At 40.2% G+C, this 22,244-nt stretch overlaps 2 protein-coding genes across 4 annotated transcripts in view; both read left to right on the top strand.

The window, feature by feature from the left end:
* cfap57 (cilia and flagella associated protein 57) overlaps positions 1-12,507 on the top strand; it is a 69,714-nt gene extending 57,207 nt beyond the window's left edge. For all 3 annotated transcript variants that reach the window (XM_048601982.1, XM_048601981.1, XM_020522526.2), the window contains 3 exons: positions 1,144-1,287; positions 7,839-7,974; positions 11,642-12,507. In XM_048601982.1, coding sequence (XP_048457939.1) covers positions 1,144-1,287; positions 7,839-7,974; positions 11,642-11,805 — 444 coding nt within the window. In that variant the 3' untranslated portion in view covers positions 11,806-12,507. The remainder of the gene's footprint in view (positions 1-1,143; positions 1,288-7,838; positions 7,975-11,641) is intronic.
* Positions 12,508-16,035: 3,528 nt separating this feature from the next.
* Positions 16,036-19,460, top strand: LOC109922479 (transmembrane protein 125-like). The gene is made up of 2 exons (XM_048602225.1): positions 16,036-16,582; positions 17,852-19,460. The coding sequence occupies exon 2, from the start codon at positions 18,460-18,462 to the stop codon at positions 19,120-19,122; it is 663 nt and encodes a 220-aa protein (XP_048458182.1). The 5' UTR covers positions 16,036-16,582; positions 17,852-18,459; the 3' UTR covers positions 19,123-19,460.
* Positions 19,461-22,244: the final 2,784 nt, after the last annotated feature.

Here is a 22,244-nt window from a genome sequence, read left to right as displayed (position 1 = left end):
TTTCCCTGATATATAAAAAAAATCTGGATCTGTGCATGGGTCAATTTCAAAGTTTGCAGATGACACGAAACTTGGAAGAGTTATAATCTGAGAGAAGGACAATGTGGAACTACAGAAGGACATTGACAAGTTGGTGGAGTGGGCAGATAGGTGTCAGGTGAGGTTCAATAGGTGTACATGTGCATAGACCATTGAAGGTGTCAGGATAATTGGAGAGAGCAGTTATTAAAGCATACAATGTCCTCAGCTTTATTAATAGGGGCATAGAGTACTAGAGTAAGGAGATGATGTTGAACTTCTATATGACACTTAATAGACAAGCTGGAATATTGTGTATAGTTCTGGGTGCCACATTATAGGAAAGATGTGACTGCATTGGAGAGAATGCAGAAGTGATTGACAAGAATGGTTCCAGAAATGAGAAACTTCAGAATAAGGGTTGATTGAAGAAGTTAGTTTTGTTCTCCTTCTGAGAAGAAGGCTGAGAGGAAATTTGATAAAGGTATTCAAAATCATGAGTGGACTGGGTAGAGTGGATCGAGATAAGCTATTCCCAGTGGTAGAAGGAAAAAGAACAAGAGGGCGTGAATTTAAATTGGTGGAAAATAAATGCTAGTCAGTCCAGTGATGCCCATATCCCATGAATAAATAAAGAAAATGTAGTTAGGGTATTGAATTCACTTCCTGGAAATGTGGTGCAGGCAGATTCAGTTGAGGCATTGAGAGGGTATTGGATGATTATTTGGATAGAAATAGTGAGCAGGTGTATGGGGACAAAGCAGGAGATTGACAGTAGGCAATGATGCTTATTTGGCACTCTGGCCAAAATTGCCTCCTTCTGTGCTGTAGCAAATCTGTTTGTTTGGATTCTGTGCATGGTTATCACTGTGTTGACATCACTTGCAGGAATGACTTTTGATTCTGGAAGTCACTGCTGCACACGAATCTCAGATACCAATGCAGAAGAAAAATAATTAGGGGAGCAGTGGTCCTTAACTGCCAAATTTTTGACTCTGCCTCATTTTCTGAGAAAAGCTGATTTTCAATTCATGGAATTCAGAGTTTAGATAAATCCAATTTACTTGGCACCTCAAATGAATTCACTATTCATCTATGTTTAACTCTATTTGCTTTCTTTGCTAGTTTGAAATTGCAGCTGTTGACTCGGACATTCAGAAGGAGTTTGGGCGACAAAGAAACCACTTAGAAAAAAGTATTGCAACATTACAAAAGAAACTGTTGAAGGACACAGAGATTCACCGTGCTGACAATGTCCATATTATGCAGGTAAGAAATTCTGCAATTTGTATTTAGGCACCTTTATTGGATCTTCTATCAATTGTAGCTCAGTGGGTAGCTCTCTCACCTTTAGGTCAAAATGTTCTAGGCTCAATTCCCACTCCAGCGCTTGAGCACATAAATCAAGTTTGACTTTCCAATGCAGTATGAAGGAAGTTCTGCATTGTCTGATGTACCATCTGTCAGAGGAGACTTTAAACTAAATCTTCTTTTGCTTGCCCAGATAGATGTATCAAACTCCGGGTCCAACGTCCAGTACCAGATGAACAAAAGTGATCTCCAATTAAATATGGGGAAGTCTGAGGACAATGTCTTTAGATCTTCTACAAACACTGCTCCCGTGCTAATCTTCTCTGACACATGGTGTTTGTATTCATCTTTGCAATAATCTTTCAGCTTTTACATGTGGTAGGGAAATTATTGGAGAAGATTCTTAGGGACAGGATTTACTTGCATTCGGAGAGGAACTTATTAGGGATAATCAACATGGCTTTGTGCAGGAGAGGTCTTGTCTCACAAATTTGATTGATTTTGTTGAGGGAATGACAAAGATGATTGATGAGGATTAGGCAGTGGAAGTTGTCTACATGGGTGTTACTAAAGCATTTAAGAAGGTCCGTTGTGGTAGGTTGGTCCAGAAGATTAGGTCACATGGGATTCACGGTGAGTTGGTAAATTAAATGTAAAATTGGCTTGGTCATAGAAGACATAGGGTATTTGTGGAGGTGTGTTTCTCTGACTGGAGGTCTGTGACCAGTTACATTCTGCAAGGATCAGTGCTGGGACCTCTGTTTTTTGTAATATACATTAATAATTTGGATGAAAATGTAGCAAGTCTGACATTTTTGGAGAAGAGCTATCCTTTGTCTCCTAACCAATATTTATCCTGCAACATTACAAAAGCAGATTATCTGATCATTATCACATTGCTGTGTGTGGGAGTTTGTTGTTTGAAAGTTAGAGGCTGCATTTCTTACATTTAACCAGTGACTACACTTCACAAGTACTTAATGGACTGTGAAGCCCTTTGAGATGTCAGGTGGCTGTGAAAATTGCTACATAAGTCTACATTTTTCTTTCTAATAAACTATCCCGAGGTGCTTTGTAGGAGAATTACATGATTACATTTAGCTTTATAAGGGGCTATTAGGGCAGAAGAACAAAAGCTTGTGCAGTAGAGTAGGTTTTAACAACACTGAAGAAGAAACAAAAGTTAGAGAAGTAAGAAAGATTTGGGAAGACAATTACAGGAGTTTAGGAACTGGGCAGTAGAAGTCACTACCACCAATGGTGAAACAATTAACATCAATGATTCTTAAGAGGCTTGAATTCGAGGACTGCAGAGATCTCAGAGGATTACAGAAATATAGAAAATTATAGAGATGGGACAGAACTAGGACATGGAAGGATATAAAAACATGGACGAGATTTTAAAATCAAGGCATTACCCATGTAAGTCAACAAGCACAGGGGAAATGAGTGAACAGGGTTTGGTGGGATTTTGCATGGTAGAGTTTTGAGTAACCTTGAATTTACAGTGGGCAGAACATGGGAGACATGCCATGAGTGTGCTTTGGAAGAATCAAGTTTGGAAGCAACAAAGATAAAAGTTTCAGCGGAAAAGCCAATGCAAGGGCAGATATGGGCCATGTTATGGGTCTGGGAATATGAAGACATGGACACAGAACATAAAACAATATAGCACAGGAACAGGCTCTTTGTCTGGGCTGAACACGATGCCATTCTAAACTATTCCCATCTGCTTGCACGTGGTCCATATTCCTCTATTCCCTGTCTGTTCATATGTCTGTCTAAATACCTCTTAAACATTGCTACTATATCTGCTTCTACCATTTCAGGCACCTACCGCCTTCTGTGCAAAAGAACTTAACTCGTACATCTCCTTTAAAACATTCCTGCTCTCACCTTAAATCTATGCCCCTCACCCTATCCATGTCTCATAATTTTATATATTTCTGTCTGGTCACCCTTCAGCCTCCACGGATCTAGTGAAAACAATGCAAGTTTATCTTTATAGCTAATACATTCAGATCCAGGCACATCCTGATAAACATTTTTAGTACCCTGTCCAAAGCCTCCACATCCTACCTATAGTGAAGTTACTGGAACTGCACAGAATACTCCAAATGTGGCCTAACTTAAGTTGCTACATGACTGGTCAACTTTTAGACACAATGCCCAAACTGATGAAGGCAAACATGCTAACCCCACCTTGACCACTTTATCCACTTACATTGCCACTTTCAGGGAGCTATGGACATGCACCCCAAAGTCCCTCTGTATGTCAGTGCTCCATTTACTGTATACTCTCTTTTTGCATTTGACTTTCAAAATTCATTAACTTGCATTTGTCCAAGATTAAACTCTGTCTGCCATTTCTCCACCCAACTTTCCAACTGATCTTTATACTACTATATCCTTTGACCACTTTCCTCGCTATCTGCAATTCCACCAATTTCCGTATCGTCTGTAAACTTACTAATCCAACCTCCTACATTTTCATCCAAATCATTTATATATATTGACATTGTCTTCAGACTTGCCAATATTTAATTGTAGGTCATTTCTGTCCATCTGGTACTGGATGCTGGACAAGGGGTCTGATGATTCATAGAAGGTGGAGGGGATGAGAGATGTGCTAGTGAAGTAAAACTGAATATTTTAGCATACTTGTGGAAAGTGAGGTTTTGTTTTTGGATGATATTACTGCATTGCAACATGTATATGAGAAATAGATCACTTGGAGATTACTAGGAGTAACAGTGCAGGACAGTGAAGAGAAGCTCTGATGGCTATGATTAGATTGTAAGAGTGGAACCACATGAGAGCAATCCCAGCCAACAGGATGCTAGTGGAGTGTCAATGAATAAGGCTGGTATGATCAGCTGTTTTAAAAGGCTGCAGACACATTCAGAAGGATGATTTGTGCAGATAGTTTGCCTTTGTGACAATCAAGCAGGATGTAGTTTTTGTATTTGATAAAAGCCATCTCAATATTGTGGCAGAATTAATGACAACATATTCAAGGACTTTAGAGAGGAATGTGAAGTTGAAGATGGGATGGTGGTTTGCAAGAATGGAGTGTGAGTGTATTTTTAAGAAGAGGTAGTGCGTGCAGATTTAAAGGAGAAACAGACAGAACCTAATGAGAGAGAGTCATTAACTATAACAGCAATCATGGAAAGTAGGAAGGGAAGTAGCATAGTCAGTAGTGTATTGGAAATAAGGTCGTGAGAGTAGAGGGTGGTTCTTATGGACAGGTTGAGCATGGAGAGAGCATGAATTTCTCCTACCTTCCTTCATTTCTAGAGAAATGTACAGGGCTAAGCAGTGTGGAGCTTTCAAGGAGGTTTGGAGCTCAGGGAAATGGCAGAGACAGCGGATCAGATAGTCTCAATCTAAGTGACAAAGAAACCCATAAACTCTTTCCACTTCCTATTGGAGGAGAGTTTGGAGACACGGTGATGAGAAATAGTTTCAGAAGATGGCATGCAGTAACAGAAGTATAATTCTAGAACAGTAGGCAGTTTGCACAGGTGAATGCAGGATGTATTAGTGCATTGTGTGGATCAGGTAGAACTGGCAGTGAGCAGAAGGTAAAAGATTAAGAAGTTGGGAATGAGAGAGTGCAGTTGGGAATGAGAGAGTGCAGTAGTAGGAAAATTGGAGGAGAAGATTTTTTAATCAGCAGCAGATATAGAGGTGGTATGGTTTGGAGAATGGAAGCAGGGTGCGGGTGATGAGTGATACGTAAAACTAATCAAGAAAAGCCTTTTCTGTGATTGATGCTATAGAAATAGCAAAGCTATGTGAGATGGCAAGGTCAAGGGAGGGGTCATGAATATGGGCTGAGAAGTTTACATGAAAAGAGGGATTAAGGTATGGAAAGATAGTGAACTCAGAAGAGTGAAAATGATGAATTAAAATGAGGGATAACATCATCTAGGACAAGAAGTGACTTGGTGCAGATGTTGGGGGAACAAAAGAGTGAAAATAGTTTGTTGGGAAACTGGCATGGTAATGGGACAGGACTTTAATGAAAGGTGAAAGGAATGGAATCAGCGAAATGCTACATGCATCAGATTATTGCATTGATGTGGAAAGAAATGACTATTATTTGTACGTTGCAATCATAATTTAAGCATGGGCCAAATCCATTTCATCTGTAGCTTTTGTCAGTTTGAATTCATTCAAAGACCTTAATGTTCAGCATAGCTGCAGCTTTGCATTTTCAGCAGGAGGTAAAATCAAATTTGCCCTCTTCTTAACTTTTCCATGGAAAAGTCATTATATTGATGTACCCATTAGGCAATCCAGGATGATATTCTCTAAAACTGCATCAACAATCCTAGATCTAACCATTAATCCATACACGAATTTCAAGCTCTGATAAGTGGATGCATCTGTTTGAATTATTTTTCCTCTCTTGAATTGAATTGAGTTGGATTAGTTTCATTGTCACATGTACTCAAATGAGTACAATGAAAAGTTTACAGTCACCGCATTACAGTGCTATCTTAGGTACAAAAGTACTTTGGTGTAGATACTTAATACCAAATTCCTAGGAAATAAAAAAAGAAAAGTAAAGAAATAAATAGTCCAGCATTATAGGTCATAGGAATAAATTAGAAAAATAAAGAAGTAAAAAGTTCAGAGTATCAGTCTTTCTTACCCTGTTCATGCTGGCACCTAACCATAAGGGAGATCTTTACTGCCTTGCAGCTGCCCGTGCTGTACCCACCAATGTATAAATCATCGCAACTTAGTCGCCATCTCTTCACCACTGGGCCTGCTTCGCTGATGCTGCTGAACCCACACTCGCCCTACAACCAATTGTCACTGGCTCCACTGCCTGGCCACGCTGCCGCTGGGCCACAAATCCTGTTTCGGCTGCAGATGTCACGTTGTCAATGCTGCCATCTTGAAGAATCCGCTGCTGCCACCCCTGATCGCTGGAGGATCTTTGCTGCCGCTGCCACCGGCCCCCAATGCCGGGAGACTGACCTCGCTGCTGCTGCCACAGGCCCTGAATGGTGGGAGAATGCACTCATCTACCGCTGGCCTCCTATCACCAGGAGAAGTCACGTCCGCCACTCCAATACGGCTGCAGTGCCAGTGCTGCCAACCAACCTGCCACAGAACAGAAGAAGACCAAAAGGAAAGGAAAATATAGCAAAAGTGAAACAAAGAATTAAAGCAGATGAGAGCAGATGGGCCCCGGGCAAGTGCCCACACGCAGCCCTATTATTCCGTTGCCGCCTTGCACCAGAAATGATTGGTGATTAGCCATTAATAATTACACAGAGCAATACAGAAGAAAATGTGATAGAATTATATAGCTTATCTGATTTACTATCTATTTAAATTGATGATTGAAAAATTGAGTGTGTTTCATTGTATGCTTATTATCCACCCCAAGCAGTTTTGCTGTTTGCACTCTGCCCAGAATATTATTTACACTCAAACATAAGAAAATCTGCCAGTTATGCTGGCCGTATTCCGGTTACAAGTTGCTCTGTACAGGCAGTGAAGTGAAATAATTTAGATGTGCACTTTTGAGACTGAGACGTCTTCAGTATTGTATGTAAATCAGACAATCAGTGGGCAGTAGAACTTGGGGGAGGCATTGTAGGAACATGATCTATTTTGATTTCAGGTCCTTAATGTAACATGATCAGCAGGTTGTCACTGTAAACATGTGACCCTGTAATTTGTTGATTAGGACATTGGGAACTGGGGAAGGTGGTTGAATGTGACTGGCCTGTAGCAACACATTATGAAGGAGGGGTAGGTGGGGGACAGAAAGAATGTGAATCGTCAGCAGCAGAAAAATGATCAGGGCTGTGGATAGAATTTTGTACAGCATGTTATGCAATCACAAATATATTAACTGTTACTCTACAGTTCAAGCTCATAAACTACTGCCTTAAAAATGCCCTGAAAACATCCAATCCACTGACAACATCTGTCTTATCAAACTGTTATCCGACATCCAATTCCTGTAGAGCAACAGTATTTTGTTGTTAAATGTTGGAAAGACTGAAATATCAGCTTCGACAAACTCCCCGTTTTGGACCAGATCTGCAGCAACGCCTCAGTCTCAGGCAGTGCTTGCAACCTCAGCAATTTATGTCACCGAAGCTCACCTTCTGACCTTATAGATATTTTCTAACCAACCTGTTCAGAGATGTTATTACACATTCTGTCTCTGTAATATCACCCATTCTGCTTTGTTCTAACTGCTGCTGAAACTGTTTCCAACTATAGACTTAATTAGTCACATTGTCCATTATCCATCTTCCGTAAAATTCAGCTCAGGTTAAAAAAAAAGAGATGTTGACAGGAGGGCCTGAAGGTTTACTATAATTATCAGTTTATTTTGATATAAACCATAATTTGTTGAAAAGGTGAAAAGTCATTATAAATGATGTGGGTATTTATTATTGTTGTATATCGTCAATATTGCCTCTAATAAGTTGACCAGAAAGAAGGAATGATTGGTAACTTTCCTTTCTCAGGAAAATGTAGCTCTTATCAAGGAGATTAATGACCTGCGGCATGAGCTGAAGGTTGCTCGAATAAAGGTGCATGATCTGGAAGTAGCTCTTGGAACTCTTAAGAAGAATAAGAAACCATGTGCTGTTGATTTTAAAGGTAAAATATTTTAATCACTCTTGTAATTCAGGGAGAATCAGAAAAAAAGGAAATTTAGAATATGCAGTTTATTCCATATTTAAAGTCTCTGTGAACCAATCTTGTGATCTTTACTGAATTAGAAACATATCTACCAATATTCAGATCAATCTTCATTTGACAGCATTGGTTTAGAATAAAAAATGTTACTTCAAAATCAAACACATTGAACCTTACTAAAAGATTTGGAGTAGTCTTTTCTGGTCCTGGAACTGTTGAATATCCTTGGCAAGGCCAATATAGAAGAGTTAGGTAGAGAGGAATTCACATCAATAAAAGACATCAAAACAACTCCCTCCCTATTAATGAAAATGAGCAGAAAATTGGATAGGCTCTGTCATGAGCTTTGGCTTTTCTGTGACCGGTTTTTCCTGACTAGAAAACTCTACCCCTTTTTTGTGAATTTGTTTTTCCTCAGTTGTTTAAAATGTTGGAGTTAAATTTCCATGGGAATTCCACTGATAGAATTACTAACTATTATACCAGTAGAATTCTAAGACTTAAACTGTGCCATTTTTCAAAGTTTTCCATTCCATCTCACCAAAGTTTCAGCAGACTATTGGAAGAAGCCTGTGGAAATTCCCTTCTATGACAGCCTACAAAGACTGGCACCATGCTATTACTAACATGTACTAGCCTTTCTTTTAAAAGAGATGAAATGTACAGAACTTTAACTTGCAAGGGAAGGTGAATATTCTATTTCTGAAAGTCTGTTGTTAAAGGATAAAATTAGATCTAATCTCTGCACACTTTTTGCATTTTTTTGGGGTCTCATGACAAACACATACCTCCTAACGCAACACTCACAGTTTTTGTCCGTGGCTATTTATAAGCTCTAAAGTGATGCCCAATTAATACCTACCACCTGCATATAATTTAATGCAATTGATAGATAGCTGGCAGTGGACAGAACTACAGACATAGGATTAGAATTAAGTGCCCAAAAAGTGCATTCAGGTCAGGGACCCGTCATCGTGTCAACCACTTTTGGGTTTGTCCTGGATGGGTTTGGAAGTCAATGGGCAAACCCTGTACAACTGTCAGGGAAGTAACTGAAATTTTCAGGTAGGTTATGAACTCTTGTTTCACCTTGCACTTTAACATTAACAAGTCAGCATATAAGTTCCCCAAGATCTCTACATTTCACCAGCCGCATGAGGTGAGAGCACATCAAGTAGGCTAAATTAATGGAAATGTTATACCAGGAGCACTTTAAAGACTAAAATTATTGACTTTGTAGACAGCCACAGTGAAATGTGTCTGTTTTTAGGATTACTTCTGACAGGTTGAATTAAGAGATTAGGTGTCAAATTCAACCTTTAGGAGTTACTTTGAAATGCCTCAAAGTATAGTCGCCCCTTCATCTCTAATTCCTTGCTGTCAACCTTCAATGCAGCATGGGAGCAGTTTATACAGCAGTTGGCTGGATCTCTATTAAAGAACAAGAGGACCACCACCAGCAACAGCACCAGAAACAGCAGGGCCAACAGCAGCACTAATTTGCCTCATCCTGAGCCACTGCTGTTCCATGGCGCAGGTGGTGTAGACCCTGATATCCAGCGCAAGGAAATAAAACCACCAACATGGATTATACAGGAGAAGGATCAGCTTGCTCAATATGTTGCAAGCATCAGTGCTTCAGGAGGTGTAGGTTTTCATAATAGGTTGTTGCTGGCATCTGCCATTCCTGGAACAAGGTTTCTTTCATTGTAGTTTTCATGTTTCCATTACTGAAAGGCCACTGTTCCCTGCAGAAATCTGGGACTTGGCACCTGAAAATATAACTCCCTCTCACCTTTCCTACCCTCTTGAGGTCCTAGATCCTCTTGGTGCACAGTTCTCGTGGTGACGGGATCAAATTCCTGCTGCTGACCTTTTTGATCCCTTGCTCGATTTAAGTGGCTGGCCACTTCCATCGTCGAGAATTATAACCTTGCTGAAGTCCCTCTCATTCTGCAGTAAACCCTCCAAGCAAGGGCGAGAGACCAAGGAAGTAAGCTTTCCAGATTTCCTCGCCATTCCAGTTGCAGCCTCATCTACCACCTATCTGCCTGCTCCACTGGCTTGTATGTCATTCTGGGTTCCACACTGTCCTCCTCACAGTTACAATTCTTCTAAGGTTTATGTCATCTGCAATTTTTGAAATTGGCCCCTGCACATCATTAATATATATCAGGAAAATCAGGGTCCCAATACTGACCTCTGTGGAACTAAATTACAAATCTTTTTCTAGCCTGAAAAACATTCATTACTGTCTGTTTCCGATCATTCAGCCAATTTTGTATCCATGTTGCTACTTACCCTTTTATTCCATGACCTACAGTTTCCCTCACAAGTCTGTTGTGTGGCATAATATCAAATACCAAATTTTCAGGTCATCCACAAGCATCTTGACCATATCTACTACATTTAAGTCTAAACCGTAGATAGCAAGGGCTCCAGCAATAAGATCTTGAGACTCCAGTGGCAAAAGTCTTCCACACACATATATATCCCTCTATCATCACCCTCTGTTTCCTGCCTCAGTCAATTTTGGATCCAACATGCCATTTTTCCTTGAATTTCCTTGGATGTTACTTTCTTGACCAGTCTGACATGTGGAACCTTATCGAATGCCTTGCTATAGTCCATATAGGCCACATCAAATACATCACCCTCATCGAGACTCCTTGTTACCTCCTCAAAAAAATTGATAAAATTTGCAAATCCAAACTTCCCTTAACTTGACTATTCCAGATTAATCCACGTCTCTCTAAATACAGATATATTCTGTCCCTCTGAATTCTTTCTAATAACTTCCCTACCACCTGATGTAAGACCATCAGGCCTATAATTTCCTAGTTTCTTCATTCCCTCTCTTTCAATAATGGGACAATGTTAGCAGTCCTCCAGTCCTCTGTCCAGACAGGATTTGAAAATTAGTGCTCCTGATATCTCCTCCTTTGTCTCCATCATTTGTTCAGTGAGTTGAGGGCCTGTCAGTTTATCCACTTTTAAAGCTGCAAAATCCGTGAGTCCTTCCTGTATCTGTATGTTAATTTCTTCTGTTATTTCACAATTATCCACTCTCATGTCTACACCTGTCTTCCATTGTGTAAACCAGTGCAAAGTATTCATTGAAGTCTGTGCCCACATCTTCTGGGTCCACAAACACAATACCTCTATGGTGCCAACGGGCCTACTGTTTCCATAGTTATTCTCTTGCTCTTAATTTTTTTTAAAAAACAGTTTAGATTTTCTTTATTTTACGTGAAATGCTTTCTAATGCACTCTCTTGCTTTCCTAGTTTCCTTTTGAGATCCCCCTGCAATTGTTGTACCACTCTAGGTCATGTTGAGCCCTCAGTATCTGCCATAAGCTTCTCTTTTACTCCTAATCCTAATGTCTATGTCTCAAGGCTGCTGTGTAACCATCATTATGGCTATGTTTTATAAAATTAATTAGTTGTTGCAAAGTGCTTCCGTACATCCTGAAGTTGTGCTATATTACTGCAAACATTTTGCCTCTTTCACTCACCTCAGTTCAAGGGGAAAATACACATATTTGTTTCCCTGTAATTGGAGGAACAGTTCAGTAACTGCATATTGAATTAAGGAACAAATGTATTAGTTTTGTTTTCTCTCCCCAGATAATTGCTCACGGAATGCAGTCACACGTCTTAATTTTGATCATGAGTCGGAACGGATCATTGAACTTCAGCGACTGGAAATTAAACAACTTCAGGAACAAAATCAACCAAAGGAGGATGTCCAGCACCAATCTAGTGGAATATTACCTGCAATTACTATTTAATTAACATTTCAAATATGTGAGAAATCTGTGCGGCGGCATGTACATCTTTCCTTGTATGCACACAATGAACTATCAACACATTTTTTGATGAACTATGCTCCATATTAATTTAGTTTATTCTGTCCTTTCAAAAGCTGCTTGTCTACTGAATAATCCCATCTGTTTCCAAACAATGAAGTCACCAATATTTAAAGGGTATATTATTAAACTTTTACAATATCTGTGTTCCATTAAGAAAAAAAAATTCCCAATTAATAGAATAGTTCACTTACTGTATTTGTTCAAATTAGATTCTTCATTTCAGCAAATTAAATCAGTCATATTAAACTAATTGGACCTGTGTTCAGAGACTTTTATCATTTTTTATTAAAAGGTGGAGAAGTCTGATTATGCTACATACATCTGAAATTGAAGAATGCGCAACACAGCAAAGAAATGTGAAAGTTTGTATCAATATTTAACAACAAATTAACTGCAACTGGAAGTTGCATGTATTGTTCGTTCTCGTGTTAATGTCTGTACCTGCTCAGCAGTTCCCTCTGGTGGAATCTGTATACTTTCAATTTTGGTCTGTAGCTTATTTTGTGTGGTAACGTTGTGAGCTGGGTTTTCAGCACAATGTGGGAAACAGTAGAGAAGTCTGTTTCTGTGTCAGCAACCTGTCTCCAGTGGTAAATGAATAAAAATTTATTCCTTGTGTGAGTTGAGCCCTTAATTGAAATGTAAATGCCTTTTGTGCCAAATGGAGATGAGTCAGATGAAGAGGGAACTCATTCAGATGCCTGCGGAAGACTGAGGCGGCTTGTTATCCTGACAAAGGGAGTTTGTGCCAAAATCTTTCACTGCACCACAGCAAAGTGAGCTGTCACTGGGGAGCCAGAGGTCTGGCACCCACATGGTGCTGGGGAGGCAATGGCCTAGTGGTGTTATCACTGGACTGTTAATCCAGAGACTCAGGTAGTGGTCTGAGGACCCGGGTTTGAGTCCTGTCATGGTAAATAGTGGAATTTGAATTCAATTTAAAAAAAACTGGAATTAAGAGTCTAAAATTGTTGATTTCTGAAAAAAACCCCATCTGGTTCACCAATACCCTTAAGGGAAGGAAACTGCCACGCTTACCTGGTCTGGCCTATACGTGACTCCAAACCACAGCAATGTGGTTGACACTTAACTGCCCTTTGGGCAATTAGGAATGGACAAGGAATGCCAGCCTAGCCAGCGTCACTTTCATCTTCTAAATGAATAAAAAACACAGGGAAGGAAGTCTTCCCAGAGGCTGGCAGGAGGTGACCATACAGCAGCATCTCTGTCCGTCATTATCTTCGTCTCCCTCCAAATCCTCCTCCGCCCCTTACCTCCTGTACCTGTTCTCCCTACTCAGCAACACCCCTCCCCACACCCACCCTCGTCTCCCATTGCACTTTCTCATCAGGGTCTTACTATCCTCAAAGTTTATACTTCGTGGAGGGCTATGTTATGGAGAGTGTAGCAGACCGCCAGAATAATTTGAGGTCCTTGAAGAAAGCTATCATAGTGCCCTCCCAATGCCACCCCCTCCCCAATGCACCAGGCATTGTATCCAGTGTCTCTGAACCAATGGTGCCCCATCACAGTTGGGAATTTGATGTAACAAAAACAGAAATTGCTGGAAAAGCTCAGCAATTCTGGCAGTATCAGTAAAGAGAAATCAGTATTAATGTTTTGGGTCCGGTGACCCTTCCTCAGAACTGGACCTGAAACATTGACACTGATTTTACAGATGCTGCCAGACCTGCTGAGCTTTTCCAGCAATTTGTGTTTTTGTTTCTGATTTATAGTATCTGCAGTTCTTTCAGTTCTTATTGGGAATCTGGCAGGTTGTCCAGCCTCAGTGAAGAGAACTTCTGATCTCTGGGCAATGCACGAATATGCAGCTACCTATGCAATGTGATGGAGGGCATAGATGTTTGTGACCTTCTGCCCAGATAACCACAGTCACCGATTCTGTCATCTACAGGTCTGTTTGCCTTTTCCCATTGATCCTGTACTTCCAGTAGTTTCTCCTTCATGACCCTCATTCCTCTCTTCTGGTTTCCTGATGCCCAGAGCTTTGCTTTTCTTGTGCAGGCTGCTTCACCCCGTCTCCAAGTGCCTTGATTTCTGAAGGTGCAGCCCCCAATTTCCAGCTGCACCCTTTTTGGTCTCACACCTTGCGCCGCTGCCCATGTGGTGACAGGAGAGTTATGACCCCTGAATTAGTAAAGCTCTCAATGCTGGCATTTCCTCTGACCTGTTTGGGCTACTGCAACTTAAACTTCTATGAGGTAACCTATGAAAAACTTGAACACTTCATTTTTTAAACTTTTCTGGCCTCTGTGATTCATCCCTGAAATGATCCTCACCTACCTTCAGCTGGATGCAGGAAAATCCTGCAGATGGGTTTTTATCAAACCTTGATCAATATTTAATTATTCCACTTGGGAGTGAATGCAAGTTCACAAGTCCAACAGCCCACCAAGCCACTCCCACAAAAAAATCGTTAGCACCAGAAATGGAGGCTGGATGATCTGGATATGTGAGTCACTGCTGATTATCATAATGTGGTTCTGTCAGAGCTTGCTTTGAATAAATAGGCTGCCATTTTTGCCGGATTACAACATTCAGTGCTTTGGGAGGTCTTTCTGTTTATCTACACAATGTCAGGATCATGGAAGCTTTGCAGTATCACCTGGGGTAATTTAATTGTGGACCCTTGCCCCTAGTTCCTGATGGACGGATAGAGTTAAAATTCTCTCATTGCTAGATGTCCTGTACCTTTACCAAGTGACTTTTGTTAATGTGTGAGCTTCAATGGGGAACAGGTTTATCACTGTGGCAACGTCACAACTCTGTTCAATCCTGCCCAGCCAAAGTTCACACAAAGGCACTTTCAGTAGTAATCATTTTATCGCAACATGAATCTCCCTAGTCCACAAACATAGTGGTTCAACTTTGTTCTTAACTGTGATAGGCTAACTAGGATCAAACTAGGATCAAAACTGAGAACACCGAAATAACTGCAGATGCTGTAAATCAGAAACAGAAACAGAAATTGCTGGAAAAGCTCAGCAGGGTGGCAGTATCTATGGAGAGAAATCAGAGTTAACGTTTTGGGTTGAGTGACCCTTCCTCAGAACTCAAAACTGAGATCTTCCTGGTCCGTAGGACTGAGAGGCAGGACTCATTATCTATTGTAATAGAATTCTGTGTGTTTTGTTGATATAGGTTACCAGTAACCTTTCCTCTCATTTCAATACCTGAGAAACTTGGCCGCACAAGTAGATAGAGTGGTAAAGAAGGTGTATGGCATGTTTGCCGTGATTGGTGAGGGAATTGAGTATAAGAGTCAGAATGTCATGTTGCAGTTCTGATCGCCACATTACAGGAAGGACGTGGAGGCTTTGGAGAGGGTGCAGAAGAAGTTTACCAGGACGCTGCCTGGATTAGAGGGTATGAGCTATAAGGAGAAGCTAGAAAAATTTGGGTTGTTTTCTCTGGAGTGGCAGAGGCTATGGGGAGACTTGATAAAAGTCTGAAAAATTATGAGATGCATAGATAGGGTTGATGGTCAGAATTTTTTTTCCTCCAGAATTGAAATGTCTAATACTAGGGGGCATGAATTTACGGTGAGGGGGAAAGTTCAAAGGAGATGTGAGGGGCAAGTTTTTTTACACAGAGAGTAGGGGGGAGTCTGGAATGCACTGCCAGGAATGGTGTTGGAGACATATATGATAGGGATGTTTAAGGGATTTTTTGATAAGTATGTGAATATGCAAGGAATGGAGGGATATGGACCAAGGGCAGGCAGAAGGGATTAGTTTAATTTGGTGTAATGTTCAGCACAATATCGTGCGCTGAAGGGCCCATTCCTGTGCTATACAGTTCTATGTTCTAAATACTGGGGGTATTCATTTGAATGTGCATATTTCATTTGATCTTTACCAATGGATTTTACTGTCTTTAAGCAGTGATAAATCAGCTACCTAAATGCAGTGATAATTTGAATCAATCTGCAATCTACATAAAAGACTACAAGGCAAGCAATGGAAATGGAAATGCAGCAAATAAAATCCAGCCCTATTATAATCTGAATATCAAAGTATACATCTGAAATGAGATTCAGATCAGCTGTGCAAGTAGCCCTTCCCTTTTAAATACCTATGTGGACAAACCCATAAGCCTACATGAGAACAGTAGTAGGTGGAGTCAAAAATATGATTGCAAGAGATGTACCAGAACTGAAAGCCTGGAACAAAGAGACTAAAGGTGCACTGGAAAAATCCCAAATCAGAGGCTGAGAATCAAGATCCTATTCATCTCGGTGCTGAGATTGAGATTCAAGTAACTCCTGCTTGAATAAATTTGAGCCACTTGAGTAAGTACTTGAAGTAATTGAGAGAATTCACCTGCATAGGAGCAGGAAATGAAAACTTCACTTTCCGAGGCTGGAACAGATGATCTAAAGAGAAATGAGACTCGTTGCTGATAAGACTGTAACAGAGTGATTTAAATGAGAAATAGAAAGTTTGAAGATTTTGCATTTCATATTAATTCCAGTGGAAAAGGTCACCAGCATTTAGAACACATGAATTAAACTCTGCACAAGAAAAAATCTCTCTCCTGTTAAACGGGTTATACCTGTTGGAAATGAAACTGAGCTGGAGAGCTGCAACTCTTTTCTACAGTATATGTCTACATAACAGGTAACTGGAAATGCAGCTAAAGAAATCCAAAATTACAGGAAAACCTCAAGGAATGAGTAAGTAATTTAATATTGTGTGAATTAGAGATATGTAATCCCTGAGGGAACAGCCACTGCTGCAAGTCAAAACACAGTGGAATCCCACATCTCCCGCAACTCATTCCTCACACCCCGTCCACGCAATAAGAACCAAAAAAGAATCCCCCTCGTCCTCACGTACCACCCCACCAAACTCTGGATCCAACGCATCATCCTCCAACACTTCCGTCATCTGCAATCCGACCCCACCACCAAAGACATCTTTCCCTCCCCACCCTTATCAGCTTTCCGGAGGGACCACTCTCTCCGTGACTCCCTTGTCCGCTCCACAATCCCCTCCAGCTCCACCACACCCGGCACTTTTCCCTGCAACCGCAGGAAGTGCTACACCTGCCCCCATACCTCCTCCCTCACCGCCATCCCAGGCCCCAAGAAGACTTTCCACATCAAGCAGATGTTCACCTGCACATCTGCCAATGTGGTATACTGCATCCGCTGTACCCGGTGTGGCTTCCTCTACATCAGGGAAACCAAGCGGAGGCTCGGGGACCGCTTTGCAGAACACCTACGCTCGGTTCGCAATAAACAACTGCACCTCCCAGTCGCAAACCATTTCAACTTCCCCTCCCATTCCTCAGACGACATGTCCATCCTGGGCCTCCTGCAGTGCCACAACGATGCCACCCGAAGGTTGCAGGAACAGCAACTCATATTCCGCTTGGGAACCCTGCAGCCCAATGGCATCAATGTGGATTTCACAAGCTTCAAACTCTCCCCTCCCCCTACCGCATCCCAAAACCAGTCCAGCTCGTCCCTGGCTCCCTAATCTGTTCTTCCTCCCACCTATCCCCTCCTCCCACCTCAAGCCGCACCTCCATCTCCTACCGACTAACCTCATCCCGCCCCCTTGACCTGTCCGTCCTCTTTGGACTGACCTATCCCCTCCCTAACTCCCCACCTACACTCACCTTGACTGGCCGCATCCCCGCCTCTTCGACCTGTTTGTTTCCTCTCCACCTATCCTCTCCTCTATCCATCTTCTATCCGCCTCCCACTCTCTCCCTATTTATTTCAGAACCCCCTTCCCCTCCCCCTTTTCTGATGAAGGGTCTAGGCCCGAAACGTCAGCCTCTCTGTTCCTATGATGCTGCTTGACCTGCTGTGTTCATCCAGCCCTGCACCTTGCTGTCTCGGATTCTCCAGCATCTGCAGTTCCTACTATCTCGGAATACAGCTTCAGTGGTTTTTGAATCTATAATTGTGCTGATTTTCTCTGGATAACTTTAGGGTGACAACTTTCGTTTCCTAGTCTTCACCTGAAAAGATCAAGCTGGAGATTTAGACATTTCCTAAACCAGAGATTAAAACATATAAACTTCATTATTGAAGAAATCAAGATGGATATCAAGAAATAAGGAAGTGTGCTCTTAAATAAACACAGCATAGTTTCGGACTTGTGAAACTTTGGAATTATTTATGTGGCTCTCGAGTGAAGGAACATCCTTAAATTTCAGCTGAAATGTACTGGATTGTGTTGAACTGTGATATGAAGAAATCCTGGTCATGATGACTTAAAAATTATGTACAGCACAAAATGTACCAAAATTGTGATTTTAAATGTCTACAACAAACTGAATTAAGAACTTGCTTTAATGTGGAATGATCTTCCTACACAATTCCTGAAAATTCTGCCTTGAGATCCCAATAGACATAACAACAGCTCGATAAGTCACCTGATTGCCTGGATCGAAGATTTGGACTGCATTGAAAATTTGAATTTAGAATATTATTTTCCTGGGCTTTTGAGTTTTACTGTTTGCTAATTTAAAACCTTTAATTTTGGAGGCTTGGTCTCAATATTTCTTCCTTTGGATATTTGTGAACAACTTTTCCAGATGTCTGAGCATTCTGAGATCAGGTCTGGTCGTTTTCCAGCAAATCGTTCCCAGATTCAACAGAGTATCTTGGATGATCAGATGGAATTGTGGTGGTTCCAAGATGTTAAAAGATCCATCTTATGTTATTCTGTGGCATTAGTCCTGATTCTAGCAACTGGAGTGGGGGGAATTGTCTTAATCTCTACAGCTACTAGCAAATCTGGAGAATGGAAGCTGGGAGTAGGCATTTTCTTGTGTTTATTAACTTTAGTTATCCTCTTTAAACATCTGCTGACCTCTGCTGTACAGGATATGAATTGTGTAAGGAGTCGAGCTCAGATTGATAGGTTAAGGATTGGAGGATTAATTGATTATTTGGTTATTTTATTCACTGGATTCATGACACTAACCAGTGGTTATGTACTGATAATCCTAGCAAATGCTGACCCTTATCCTTCAGGTCAAATCTGGAATGATATGTTAATTGCTGGAGTGATTCTCACTGTTGCTGGGTCCATTATTCTCCTTTTACTCTTTCTCTATGTTATAATATTCAAGCTGTATCCCCAGTTAGCATCGAAGTTCACAAACAGAAGGGTCCCAACTGTATATACCATATCGGGAGGTAACATAGAAGGGAGGCAATGGAGACTCTCCTCCAGTACAGCCAATCTGATATGAAACAAGAATTAACTGATTCCATCAGGTGGCATGAGTTGCTCAGAGGTTGAGATTAGTGCATGGACAGAATTTATTTGACTTATTTTTGATATTTTAATGGTACAATAAATACAAAGAATAATCTGATTAAATATGCGAAAATAATTTAAAGCTGCAATATATTGTTGAGTTTTATCAATTATAATAGCTGGAACTTAGTTGATAATGATAAGCTTAACACTTATTGCCCATCTGTTGGATACACAGATATTGATGAATAAAACGTGAACGAGATAAAAATCAGAGATTTTTCTGTAATTCACAATAAATCAACTTTATTGAAGCATAAGCAGCTAATTGCAGATTCTTATGAAAACATCACTGTAGCTCTCATTTGTGTGAATTCAAAATTTAAAAATGAACGTGTACAGAAAATGTTGTTAAGTTATAGTAAAATTATTATTTAAATATGAGTCTTATTTGGTCTGTATAGAAACAGGTCAATTTTCTGGACTTCAGTTTTAAATCCCTTTAACGAACTACAGAATGGGGAAAGTGAAGGTAGTTCTACCTGCACCTAGGTTGGTCTATCGGTTGTGTCACTATAAAACAAAGAACAGTAAATTTTTACTTAGCTAAATATTTTACTTTGCATACGTTTGAATATCTAAAAAAAAAGAGTTGTATTGGCTTGTGCAAAGCAGATCATAGGCATATGGATAAATACGTACTACGATTCTTCACATGGATGGACAGAGCTACGCAAAGAAGTGTTTAAAGTGAGCTAATTCTTGTGTTTACAGTAATCCAAACTAAGTGTAGATTGACCTCCAATACTTAGCCGCATAAGATGTGTTTACAGTAATACATAGTTTCTGAGCTTATTGTGGAATATTTAGAGAACATATTTTCCTTGAGGTGTAGCTGAATCAAAATGCATGCACTAATAGGTAATTTAGTTTTGAGCCAGAAACATTTATTTCAATAATTATTGATATACCAGTGTTTTGAATAGGTTTCATGTTTTATTTAAGAATATATTCTTTTAATTAAACTTTGGGCACTAAATGATTCCAAAGGTAAACTTCCATCAATGATATGAATACGACTGATTTTATTCAACTTTTGAAATGTTTATACGTGAATGCAGAACGATTTTAGAGACCAGCCTAAACTGTATACAATATGTTTTAAACTTGTGGTCCCACCAAAATGTAAATGCAATCAACGAAACATCATGTGCTTGTTCCGTATAATGCATACTGATGGATGTTAGCTTATCTTGTGAGTTTGCTGGCATTTGGGGGCTTTTATTCCGTATTTAATGAGCTTTCAATATAGTATAAGTAATGTATGCATTAGTGGACAATCTTTATAATGTTATAGTTCACACTGAGTGGCAGATCTGCACAACTCAACAAATCTATGATTTATTTTAGATTTTAACAACAATTTGCCTTCCCCTATTTGCAGTATTGCAGAAGGTTTAAACAAAACTCATTCCTGTCACGTTTCTATGTTTAACATAACCACACTGACTGTTGAAAAAGCTGCTTGACAGCACAAAGGCAGTGCAAAGGATAGAAGAGGTAGGGCTGGGCAGCAGATACACAAATTCATAGTTCTGTATGGAAATAGACCCTTCAGCCAACTTGTCCATGCCAACCAAATATCCTAAATTAATTTAGTCCCATTTGCCAACATTTGGCCCATATCCCTCTAAACCCTTTCTATTCATATACCCACCCAGATACCTTTTAAATGTTATAATTGTACCAGCCTCCACCACTTCCTCTGGCAGCTCATTCCATAAACACACCATCCTCTGCCTGAAAAAGATGTCCATTAAGTCACTTTTATATCTTTCCCCTGTCACCTTAAACCTATGTCCTCTAGTTTTGGACTCCCTTACCCTGGGGAAAAGACCTTGGCTGTTCACCCTATCTATGTCCCTCATGATTTTATAAACCTCTATAAGGTCAGCCCCTCAGCCTCTGCCGCTCCAGGGAAAATAGCCCTAACCTATTCAGCCTCTCCCTATAGCCCGAACCCTCCAACCCTGGCAACAACCTTGTAAATCTTTTCTGCATCTTTTCCATTTTAACAACATCCTTCCTATGACAGGGAGACCAGAACGGAATGCAGTATTCCAGAAGTGGCCTAACCAATTTCCTATACAGTTGCAATGTGACATCCCAACTCCTATACTCAACGGACTGACCAACAAAGACAAGCGTACAAGATGCTTTCTTCACTATCCTGTCTACCTGTGACTCCACCTTCAAAGAACTATGAACCTGCACCCCAAGGTCTCTTTGTTCAGCAACACTCTCCAGCACCTTAAGATTAAGTGTATAAGTCCTGCCTGATTTGCCCAACCCAAATGCAAAACCTCACATTTATCTTAATTAAACTCCATCTGCCAATCCTCAGCCCATCAGCCCATCTGATCGAGGTCCTGTTGTATTCTGAGATATATATGTAGGATATACACACACAGATACTGTGCAGTTTCCCAAATATAATTTCATTGCAGTAGATTAATCAACTTTGAGCTTATGGCTGCAATGATAAATTACAATAATGAAAATGAATCTAATACAACAGTTGCTGTTTAAATGGTTAGGATATTTCAGTTATTTCCATTAAGTACTGGGCCTTGAATTTGGTACTGACGTCTGAATAATGTTAATCACATAGTACCATCACTGAAAGCCTCGGATACATTTCTCTCTTTTCACAGTCATGATCACATGAACTTACTTAAAACAGCCATTGTCTTTTTCTACAGCAATGGATAAGCTGAGATATTGGGCTTTAACAAATTTAACTGTATCTTGAATCCTTATGGAGGATACTCCTATGACATGAATCAACTATCGTTGATCAGAAATCTAAAGAAAATCTGATATCATTATAGACCATTTACTAAATGGAAGTGATTTATTGTTTTAGATGTACTCTATATGCATGATTTATAGATTACAATGTTTAGTGTTGGAGCTGAACTCTGATTTCTTAATAGGAACTTTATGAGAGGAAGTAATAATTTTAAAATAACCAAGGCAACATGCATAACATGCATAATTTTAATATTCTACCTTTATGTAGAGGTGAAGTGGAATTTAACAATAAATTATAAT

This window comes from Rhincodon typus, chromosome 10 (genome assembly GCF_021869965.1).
Source record: "Rhincodon typus isolate 14 chromosome 10, sRhiTyp1.1, whole genome shotgun sequence".
In the NCBI taxonomy this organism is placed as follows: domain Eukaryota; kingdom Metazoa; phylum Chordata; class Chondrichthyes; order Orectolobiformes; family Rhincodontidae; genus Rhincodon; species Rhincodon typus.
Note: the sequence above shows the minus strand (reverse complement) of the source record. Positions and strands in the feature narration are given on the sequence as shown.

What these genes read in the sequence shown, in the direction of transcription:
- LOC109922479 (XM_048602225.1), top strand. Translation starts at nt 18,460, where the DNA reads ATGTCTGAGCATTCTGAGATCAGGTCTGGTCGTTTTCCAGCAAATCGT.